The 12046-nt window shown below is 38.9% G+C and overlaps 1 protein-coding gene across 4 annotated transcripts in view; it reads right to left on the bottom strand.

Annotated features, from left to right (window-relative positions):
• Positions 1–12046, bottom strand: part of LOC116150809 (uncharacterized) — a 104920-nt gene that overhangs the window by 89742 nt on the left and 3132 nt on the right. For all 4 annotated transcript variants that reach the window (XR_010378142.1, XR_010378143.1, XM_064480211.1 and 1 more), the window contains exon 3: positions 857–1024. Coding sequence is in view for 2 of the 4 variants with exons in the window: in XM_064480211.1 (XP_064336281.1) it covers positions 857–1024 (168 nt within the window). In the remaining 2 variants the exon portion in view is untranslated. The remainder of the gene's footprint in view (positions 1–856; positions 1025–12046) is intronic.

The raw sequence follows: 12046 nt of genomic DNA, 5'->3' as shown, positions 1-12046 counted from the left end.
TTATGTTTCCAATCAAATTATTTTTTAAATACTCTCCCTCGGAGAGAATCCTTCTCCAAGTATGACAACTGGGGGGGGGGGGGGAAATATCTTTTCTGGATATATTTGTTGGCTATTTTGTATTAAGTCTCTAGACTCGGTCACTCCAGAGTTTATAATCCTCAAGGTCAGGAAAGCCTTCATATCTTGTCAAAACCAGTAGTTATGCCAGCTTCTTCCTGTTACGTTTTCAGGAGGACAGAGATAACGGGTAACCTTTCCTGAGAAGAGTTCTTCATTTACTTGGAAGATTATTATAAAATCCCCTCCAAGATTTAAAACTTTTTGGGGAGGAAATTTCAATCTAGAATTGGGCCTGGAAATCAAGAAGGGGAGGCTGCCATAGGCATCCTTGGAGGTAAGCTTGCTTTTGGGGACCCCCATTCACCTATTAGTTCCATACAGAGCACCTAGTAGCACAAGGAACCCTGGGAACAGAGACAGGCACCAGGCAACAACTGAGAAAAACAGGCAAATAGTATCTCCTTATCTCTAGGCCTAGTAGTGCGGATGCTGTCTTGCTATTTTAATGGCACCAAACTAAACAGGCACAGATTAGGAGACTCTGCTGTGAGTGACGAATGTTGAGTGTGATTCAGCTCCTTGGTGATCTGGTTTCCTTATGAATGATCCTACTTTTACAACTTATTCATAAGATGCTCCTTTCAAAATGTTACTGGGTCTTTATAAAACATTATATTCTGGTGTTTATGATGATTGCCAAGAATATTTGCAAATACACTATTAGATAAACGTAGAACAGTAACATTTATGCAGGGGAAATAGTACACAGTCAAGGTGAAAGTGAACAGCTTACTGTTGACAGACATTTCCTTCCTCCACTGAAAACTCTCATCAAGCATCTTCAGTGTTTCATCTACAACATTATGCCTCCAAAGTAAGTAACTTTCAACCCAGTTATCATCTTGTTGTAGTCTTTCAACATCACATGGATCGTATTTATCTGACTTCTCTATGGCAAAAACTAATAAATATCCAAGTCAGCTAAATTCTGCAGTGAACGATAACCAACACTCATACCAGTGGAGAAGAAAGACCCGGAAGAGAAAGCTAAGCTAGTTAAAGACAGATAGACACAGGGATGCAGTTCAGATGAAAATGCAACTTAGAGGATTGATGGAATTTCTAAGTGTGAGAAGAATAAAGTTATCTAAAAATTGCAGCTTTATTTTAAAACAAGCCACTATAGATTTAAAAAATAAGACCACAGTATAATATTTTGCAAACCCCCTCTCAAACTATAAACTAACATCTAGGAAGATCAGTTATGTTATCTGAACTTGAAATCCTTACGCTAGTCAATGAAAAATGAAATTTTATGTTTAAAGAAAGAACTAAGTTATAGTTAAAAAGACATGTGTTTGGCAAGCATCTTTTTAAAAAATGAATGTGAAATGAAATACAAAATGGAAAACTATGTGTGCAGCATTTCCCATAGTTTATTGGAATAACTGTTGCCAATAATAACTTCTCATTCTCCATCTACACACATGCTGTGTTCTCATCAACCTCTATATACCTGACATTCCTCCTTCCACACCCCACTCTATTTTTCTGTAACTGAACTTTCCTTGTCTCCTCACAACCACCTGCACATCTGAATTCTCCCACTCTGCAAGAGTCCTTCCAAATGCTTCCTCTTACTTCCTGTTCCCAGAAGTAAGTCTTTCCCTCCTGTGAAGAGCCACAGGACCTGAACGACACCTTTCTTAAGGCACTTAATACATTTCCCCTTGACTCAGAGTTATGGGCATGAATGCTGTATCTTTCCATTTAGAGATCATAACAGCACAGCTATATATCCTAAGAACCCCCCAAAACAGATTATAGTAGTGCCAATTAAAAGGCATTTAGGAAACATTTGTTGATGAAATCTATTTCTTCTCTATTTTTATTTTCTTGGTTAGTCAGTACTCTCCCACGGCCCCAAGGAAGAAACTTCAGAAAACTCCCTGGCTCCTTCATCTCCATTTTTTGTGCATCTACTTAGTTGCCAAGTTTTATAGATTCTGTCTTCTCTCCATTTGCTCTGACTTACTTCAGGCCCTCAGAGATAACAGCTGAAAGGGTAGGGAAGTATAAAGTACATTCACAGAATTATCTTCTTTGGGTCCCAATTTCCTTATCTTTCAACTGTTTTTTAGATGCTCACAGGGTTGTGTGAGGATCAGATAAAAATGTATGTATGAAAGTACTTGAAAGTTTAAAGCATGATAAAATACAAGATAAGGCCATAAGTCATGCATCTGTGGAGTGCTACCTTGGATATGACTTTCAGTATCTGGGCTCTATTTTTCTAATCTATACAACAAGTGGTTCTGTTGTAGGTAAACCTTGCAAAATGGTTTTTTTAGCCCTGCTATTTGAAAATTCATCAGTATTCAAAGCACAACTTTTCTTTAATTGTAACTTATAAACACAAGTTGGAAGTAAAGAATTTACACACTGTTTAGCAGCAAGAACGCCCCTGGGAGCATCTGCCCCAACGGAACACCATCCCGTCTGGCCACTGGACAGCCCTCTCCACTGGACCAATATGGTGTTTTCCTTCAAATTACTGACTTCATTTTCAAGAAAATTTCTGCCAAATACCCAAGTCTGAATAACCATAGTTTACTTAACAGCTGTTCTTTCAAATAAAAATGGTAGTCCATGAAAAATGTGAGCAATTTAGCTGGCTACTCAAATATGTGGAAGTATTTAATGTGTACTTCCTGATTTGTTACTCAGAATGTTAAAAGGACATTTACTCTCAAGGGTCAAGATTTAATAAAATTTACTGCTTCATCAAGGGCTTTCTAAAATAAAACTAGCTTAAAAAAATTTCACTGAGGGTGCTGACAAGGAAGACGACAATGCGCACTTGCCTTTATTCGGGCTGAGGAGGCAGGAGGTTGGCCCACCATGGCTTCCAAGTCATCAGTGCAAATGAAAAAGGGAAAAGCTTCTCAGTATCACTGTGGAAACAGCTCTGACCTCACGGGCTCCTGAAGTCCCAGGCATCTCTGAGCATCCGCAGACTAAACTCTGAGAACCACTTCTCCAGAACAGTATGTGGCAAGTGGTGAAAACTCCGTAAATATTAGCCAGAAGAAGAATAGAACATCACTGTTGTCATGATTACTACCACTACCGGTGTCACCACCAGCGACCCCATCAATGACACAGCGCCCACTACCAAGAAACTAAAGCTGATTGCTCTTGACAGCTTTTAAGGAAGCAGATCTTTGAAATTAGAACTCTCCATTTATATTAAAATGATTAACTATTGTTATTAATAGAACATGTACTTACAGATGAGATTCCCATTGTTAAACACTTACCCCTAGACAGATAGAAATGGAAGGAGAGAGCTAGAAAAGACAGAGGAAGAGAGGACTGGGGAGGAGGTCAGGTAGGAGTGGGGGGAGGCAGGAGGAAGGCAGGGGCAGAAGAGGATAGAGAAGAGGGCTGAGGCGGGGAGAGGGAGAGGAGTCACAGAGAGTGAACTGAGCAGCCAAGGGAAGGAAAACCTGGCCTGGGACCACTAGGCCAAGTGCAATAATGACCGCTTATGACAACACAATTCGCTGCTTTCAAACATAGCCCCCAGGCAACTGAAGTGGGGGCGGGGTAAAATACACCACTCAAACCTGCCTGTTTGGCATAGTGATTATTTTAGTCTGATTCTTTTTAAGAAACAGCAGATACAGGGAAAGCTCTGAAAACTGAGTAGAAGTTACCCTTTTATGAGAAACATTTATATTTACAAGGGAAGCCTCCATTTGTAAGGGTGCCTCCCTCTTTGCAACAGGAAGAGGAGAATGCTGCTGTATTTTTAGAAACTTATCAGTGGAGAAGGTGGTCTGCACCATACCTTTGTTTACTGAGCTTTTCCTGGTCACCTCTAATAACTTGACTCTCCACCCCAACATCTTCTGGTCTTTAGCTGAAGATGGGATTGAAGGTGGTGGCTTGAACCACCTTGGAGAGTCATTCCGTTTTCCTGGCTCTTTTGCATGTATACAGGAGGTATACATGTTATTAAACTTCTGTTTTTCTTCTGTGCATCTTGTTGGGCCCACTGACGTCCTTCAGAGTGCAACGACCCCCGTTCCTGGGCTCTCAGATGTCTGACATTCTTCGCAGAGCGTATTTCCCCTAACAAATAGCCCCAGGTAATGCCCACCTTATCAGAGTCATAGACCCCACCGCCCTTCACAGACCTAAACCTCTTTCCTCACCTACAACCAACCAGACTTGCTCACAAGCCCATCAGGCACCTTGTGACCCGACCTTATAAAAGACCCCGACATCCAGCCCTTGGGGCTCACACAGGCACCCCACGTCTGTGTGGCCCGCTGTTGTCTATGACACCGCCCCCTAATAAACTCCTTTCTATTCTTATACTTAATCTCTGGTAAATTCTTTTACCAACCCACGTCACCATGCCACCGACTGGCCACCCACTGTAACACACAACACATCTGCCTTATATCAATTTAATTATTAGACCAGTCAAAGGACCTAGAAGGGTAGAAGGAAAATGTTTTCACCTCCACAGGACCCTCAAGTGTAAGGGAGTTTTTTGAAAACCAGTCCTTTGGGAAGTCCAGATGCTACAGGAAGAAGCTAAAGGCGTACACGCAAAAGGTATCTGACGATACCAAAACACACAGGTGTGCACGCACCCTCCCCTCCCCCGCCCCCCAAGGACACATCACTTTCAAAGACTTTACCTCTTGATGATTAAAGCGCACAGATGAGGAAGAGATCAGCCTTATACACAGATACATATGCATCTACTCTCACAACACCTTGTCCTTAGTACTTTCCTCTTGCTGAGGGCCAGCGAAAACCCCATCACAAACCAACACTAATCTCAAGTGGTGACTTTTAGCCTCCTCCTTGCATTTGTTCAAAATAGCTCAAAGCTCATTTCTGGCCGTTCCTTTCTTAAGAAACCGTAATGAACTGTCAGCACACCTATAGTTCATTGTCTCTGCTGTTTATTTCTTCTTATACGAATTTTGTTCTGTAAATTAGTCTTATATTTATACAGTGTTTCACCACCAAACTGTAAAGTTCATAATTTTGCAGAGAAAGAACTACATAAGTGGCAATGGTGAGTCACCTCTGGATCAGACAGGACTAAGTGTTCCAGGGTAAAGATGACTCCTCTCAGTTCTTCATCTCTGTCTCTCATGTACACAGATTCTCAGATCCCACCCATGAGTAGATACTCCGGGGGCGGGGAGGGGGGAGCCCAGTGATGCCTGTTTTAACAAGCCCTCCTGGTGTTCTGATAGTTTTGAGAATTGCAGCTACAGGCCAATAGCTTCATCCCATCACAGAAGATCACCTGCCTCTCAGGCTCTCACCAGCTTCAGGAAAGCGGAGATTCAGGGTAGATTGTGCCATAATGTTCAAAAGCAGCAAATATACAACTGTCAAACATAATGGTAGTTCAAAACCCCTTAGGATCTCTTATTTCTCTAGGACTCTGAGCATTAGTCCACTTAACGTCCTTATGGGGCCTTGGAAGAGCATCTGTTTTGGAGGGACCATGTGAATGTCAACACTGGGAGTGATCAGACCGAAATAACAAAAAAGTCCCTTATTATTCTCCTGCTGGTTGGCCACAGAGCTGAGAATCTGCACTTGTAGCAAGCTCCTGCAGGAAGCTGCTGCTGCTGTCCAGACACCGCACTGTGGTAACTACTGGTCTTTTACAGGGGTGGGCAAAATTGTTCCATAAAAGGCCAGGCTGTAAAGAGCTAAATATCTTAGATTTTGAAGGCCACATATGGCCTCCATTGCTGATTCTTCTTTCTTTTTTTTTTAGCAACCGTTTAAAAATACAAAAACGATTCTTAGCTTAAGAGTTATTAAAAAAATATCAACAACAGGACTTTGCTGAGCTCTGGCATGCTGCAGAGAGGGGAGGTGCTTCCTGCTTCAGCTGCTGTCCTTCAAGGGCTGGATTCATACGCTGGATACTGAAAGAGATTTTCTACTTTAGATGGTTTCTCTCTCCACTGATCTATTCAGGTCTTCTTTCAATGTTCTTTAATATCATTTTAAAATTTTCTCTCTAAAGGAAAAAAAGTTATATGTTTCTTCTATTAGATTATTAGGCAGTTTAGAGATTTTTTTATGGCTATCACAAGCCAATAATGGCAAGACTGGCAAACCTTATAGCTCTTATTTTCCTTGCCATATTGATAACTAGGTTATTTTATAGCCTGTAGAATTATAGAAATAATAGTGGGGATCACTGGCTTTTTCCTGATTTTCTGGGAATTATTTTGAAGTTTCACAATTAAACATGACATTTCCCGTAGGTTTTTAAAAGGAACACTTGAGAGTTACAGTTTACCTTGTTTGCTGGAAGTTTTGTTTGCTTTTCATGAAGTTGAATTATAGCCAGTGTGGTCTGTCTTTATTAAAATAAACATTTCCCTCATTTAATTTTGCTAGTGCATATATGTTTGTATTTGCTTAAACAAACAAGAAAAAAGAAACAGAAAGCAAATATGGCTAAAGAGGAAAGAGAAGAGAGTGAAGAGGCACAAGGGACAGGACGCTTCTCAATCTTCACTGTTTTATGTAGTTACGATTGTTGAACTGTACCCATTCGAAAATTTCACTGAGAAGCATTTTGTTAACGTGGTAAATTCCTCTTCTACATTTTCTGACTACGAGTTATCTTTCCACGCCTGGGACTCACAAAAGTGCTTGGGCCTTAAGTGTACGTGTTCGCCTTTGCGATGGTGGAGAGAGTGGGAGACATCTGTCACTACCAGTTCAATTTCCTTAACAGTCATTGATCCACTTAGGTTTTATACTTCTCATTGAGACAATATTGGATGATTTTCCTTTTCTCCAGAAAGTTTTCCATTTCATCTAAGTTTTCTAAATTTTCTGTGATAAAGCTGATTATTGTATTTTTTTTATGATTTTTTAAAATCTCTCCCACATCAATAATTATACCTGCTTTCTGTTCCTAGTGTATGTCTTTGCTTTCTCCCTTTCTTCTTAATTAGTCATTCTAGGTTTGTCTGTTTCACAAGTCCTTTCAAAGAGCCAGCTTAGGTTTATTGCATCTACTATCTTTTCCCCATAAATCATGAATACCTGCTCTTATTTCCTTCTACTTTCTATGTATTTACTCATGTTCATTTTGTAGCCCCTTGAATTGAATCTTTAGCTGATTTTTATTTGGGCCTCGTTTTTTAACAAATGAATATAAAACCACAGATACTCTCTTGCTTAGCTTTAAGTAATTTTTAATTTCCATTGTGAAATCCTCTTTAACCTACGGATTATTAAGCAGAAGGGAAAATTACACACACCCTCTGCCGGGAAGTTGTTAACCCATGGATTATTTAGAGGTGTTATTTTGCTTTCCTAACAGTTGATTTGTTTTTGAGTACCTTTTTATTGTGACTTCTTATGTAGTTGCTTAAAATGGGGTGAGAACATGGTCTGTACGATTTAGTTGCTTTGGAATTTCCGAGAATTCCTTTATGATTTAATATGTGGTGAATGTCTGCAAAAGTTCCAAAAGCACAAATATATATTCTATCCATGTAAAGTTATGATATCACATTATATTCTCTATATCAGAAGCTTGATATTTTTAGATATGTGATAAGGACAAAAACTGATAAACTCTTAAGATCTTTTCCTCCTATTCTGATCATGACAGCTTTAAAAGGATGACCTTGAGAATGCTGGAGCAGAATTTAAGAAAATCCAAGTGTTTATCTATCTGTCAGTCTTCTAAAGGCTTCCTCTCTTGGGGGTAGTACTCACTAGTTACGAGGACTAATTTATGACCACCCACCACATGTTAGCTCCAAAGAGAGCTAGGTATTGCAGATGCAAAGAATAAAGCCTGAGCTTTATTTTGATCCCTTAGGTGGTCCCTAATCTAGAGAGTTTATGTAAAATATCCAGGAGTGAAGTGACACTTTGAATGCCATTTTCTTTCCACCCTTCCTTTTCAGAGAGGGCAGTTGATAAGAACCATCCCTATTTTAAGTACCCTTTACCTACAGGTTCCTTTGGCTCACTGCCAATCTTCCTGCCATTGAAATTCTCCTCTCTGAGATCATCCATGATACTAACATGCCTGGTTCTCTGACTTCTCTAACCACTTTGTCTCCCTCAGCCTAATAAAATGAAGGCATTCCTCAAGGTTAATTGCTTAATTAAAAAAAAACACATTTTCAAAATTAAGAGGACCCCACCAAGGGAAAATCTAAAGGTTATACTTAAGATGAAACAATAATGGTCCTAGATACAAGATCTGAAACTCAGTAAGGAAAGATAAATAAAGATGCTAGTAAATATATGGTATGTAAACAAACACTAAGATATAAAACAACAATAATAAATTGGAGGGGTGAATATGGGGTGAATGTCAGTATTGCTGCACAAAAACACTATCTTTCAAGGATCAGAAAAGAGGAAACACTCCCCACGTATTTTATGAAGGCTGTATAATTTTGATGTCAAAGTCAAACAAGAAAAGTGTAAGAAAGGAAAATTATAGGCCAATTTGTGAATATAGATGCAAAACTTCTAAACAAAATACCAGCTGACTGCAGCAACATACATAAGAGCATAATAGCAAAATCTAGAAAGAACCCCAATTCCACCAATTAGTGTTTTCATTCCATGAACTACAACACAGCTATAAAAAGGAATCTTAAAAACCTGATAAACATAATCTGCTATATTAACAGATTAAAAGAGAAACACCAAGCGAACATAACAGATACAATATGTTCAACAAATGAAGAAAATGCATTTAGCAAAATTCAATCCTCAATTGTGATGGGAACAAAACAACAAACAAAACAAAAACCAAAACTACCAAATCAGGAATAGAAGGAAATGTCTTCATCGTGATAAAGAATATCTACAGAGATCGTGTTTGGGGCTGTCTTTCTAAGATCAGGAATAAGACAAGTAGGCTTTTGTTACTGCTTCAATTTAACAGTGTTCTAAAGGTTCCAGCTAGTGTAAAGTAAAAGCATTTCAAATTGTAAACATCGGCATGTTAGAAAATTATCATTATTTCAGGTGATACTGTCTACATAGAAATCCCAAACTAATCTAGAGACAAATTATCACAATTAAGAACAGTTAGTAAGGTTTCTGAGTCCAATATTAATGCAAAAAAGTCAAATGTCCTTTCTGTTAACTAGCAACAATCATTTAGAAAATAAATTCTGAAGAGATACTGTTTAAACCACCACAAAAGAGAAAACCTATCAAGTGTCTGGAAATAAATTTAACAAAAGTGGGTTAACTTTATGGAGAAGATTACAAATCTTTCCATAAGGAAGAGCTCAGCAGATAGGTATACCAGGTTCTTAGATAGCAAGACTTAACCATGATAATGTCAAGTATCCCAAAACTGATCTTCTGATTTAATACGTTTCCACTCAAAATCCCTACGAGGCTTTTTTTTTTTTTTTTGCAAAAACATGATAAACTGGTTCTGTAATTTATATGGAGGAACAAAGGGCCAAGAAGAGCCTGAGGAAGTGATCTGCATAAGTGGAAACCAGATGACCCATAATGATATGAAGAAATGCTCAATCTCACTGGTACTCAAATGCAAATTAAAACCTCAATGAGATATCACATCACCCCCATCAGATGGGCAAAAATTAAAAAAAAAAAAAAAAACAATGCCCGACTTTAGGGTGTGGAAAAACAAAGACACTCAGAAACTGGTTAAAATAAAAATGGGTGCAATCACTTCGGGAGCTAGTTCAGCATCACCTAGTACAGCAGAGTAGGTGCCTATTCTATGACCCACCCATTTCAGTGGTGGCTGCAAACCAGAGTAGTTCTCCAACTCCTTGGTCTTGGGACCCCTTTTACATTCTTAAAAATAACTGAGGACTCTAATGAGTTTATATGAGTTATATTTACCAGTAGTTAGTTATTAGGTATTAAAACCGAGAAAATTTTTAAACATAAGGACACACAAGCACACGTTCCATCAGCTGTCAGAGCAACGATGACATCATCACATGCCACGTAACCTCTGGAAAACACTACTGTATGCTTGTGAGAGAATGACAGTGAAAAAGGAAAAGAGTTATATGAACAGTTTTGACCTTTCAAGATTCTTGAAATGCTCTCAAGGAACTATATAGTTCCTACACCAACTTGGAGAACCACTGCCCTAGAGAAAGTCTAGGCACCAGACATGTAGAAGAATGTTTATAGCAGCACTGTACCTAATCGCAAAATCTAGAAGGGACCCCAAATCCACCAACTGGTATTTTCATTCCCTGAACTACATACAACACAGCTATAAAATGGAATCGATTATGGTTATATTTGACAACATCAACGACACTTGAGTAAGAGAAGCAAGGCATGGAAAAATCTATTCAGCTTTTATTTCAAGTTCAAAAACAGTAAATTTAATAAAGTACTTGTGAGGAAGCTGTCATAGGTGATGAAGCTCATGAAAAGCAACAATGAGTAACAGCAACCGCAGGACAAGCGGCTGCCCGTGAATGGCAGGGATACCCAGAAAGTCCTATTTCTTTGGCTGAGTGGTGAGCACATGGCTGTTTATTTTATTCATGTTTTATACATTCTGTACATAAAAGATACTTCAAAATCAAGAAAAGAAGCCAAGACAAAACAAAAATTAAATGATTAGAAACAGTTATTGGATGAGAGAAAATTATTTAACTTAATGGCAATGGAAGAAACCACAAAAGAGTGAAATTCAAAAAATGAAAAATACCCAAGTGATATAAACAAAAAAAGCCCAAGCCAATTTTAAAAGCCATACTAATGAAAAAAAATTAACTACAAATGGAAGTAAACATATGAAAAGAAGCTGACTCTCACTAGCAATCAAATGTAAACTAACACAAAGAAGCACGAGTTAAGAACTGAATATTAAGTGGTAATGGAAAACGTTGTTTACTTCATAATATGCGGAGATAAGATCATGTCAATAAAAATGCAACACATAAAACTACATACAGAACAGTCTTTTAACTACTTTTTTTAATGTATAGAAAAAAAGCATCCACTGTTAGAAGAGCTACCTCTGGATGATATGCTTCTGGGGGATTCTCCGGCCTATTTTTTGGTATCACCCACATTTATTTAAATGAATTCATATACTTGTAGAGTCAGGAAACAAACCTAAAATAACAAAACCCACAAACCTTTCAGTTGCTCTTCAAACTCACTAAACAAAGCACAGTCGCACCTCTTTGGTGTCCAAGGCTCGGGACACTATGTTGCCACTGTTTGTAGCCCAGTGTGCCTACCCTCCTTAGGGCTCATCAGTGGACTTCCCATGGCTTCCCGAACACGCCCTGTACCTTATCACTTCAGCGCCTCAGGCAGGACTGTTTGATCTGCCTGGATCACATTCTCTCCCTGGCCGAGTTCTACCATATCCCCAAGTTCTTGAGAAACACCACATTTTCTCTGAAGTTTTTTCTAACTCCGTGCTAACCCAGTCATCCCAACGAGATATGACTTTTCCTCGTCTTTGACTCCTACAGAAGTGATTTTAGCACTTTTATTCCTCTTGACACAACTTGCCTTTACTTTAGTAGTTAGCTCTGTTTTTAAGCATGTTAGAACAGTCTTTATTTATTTCACGGAGGTACTGGGGATTGAACCCAGGACCCCGTGCATGCTAAGCATGTGCTCTACCAGTGCGCTGTAATTCCCGCCCCCGGGAGTTGGCTCTGTTTCAAGGCCTCTACTAGATTGTAGTAGTTCAGGAAGGGGCTCTATCCTTCTTCTGCTCTTTCTCTAATATTGACACACTGCTTCCCAGAATTAAGCATGTAGTATGTATGTGAGGAACTGAATAAATTATTGTCACAAGGGATTAGTCTCTTGCTTTGGCCACAAGAAAGAGGAAGAGAGAAAGGGAAATGTTTCTCATCTGAGACTCAGCATGAAATTTCTCACAGAAACAATGCTAGAAAAAAAAGAC

The sequence above is a fragment of the Camelus dromedarius genome, chromosome 27 (assembly GCF_036321535.1).
Source record: "Camelus dromedarius isolate mCamDro1 chromosome 27, mCamDro1.pat, whole genome shotgun sequence".
In the NCBI taxonomy this organism is placed as follows: Eukaryota; Metazoa; Chordata; class Mammalia; order Artiodactyla; family Camelidae; genus Camelus; species Camelus dromedarius.
The sequence above is the reverse complement of the archived record's forward strand: the minus strand, read 5'-3'. Positions and strand labels throughout refer to the sequence as shown.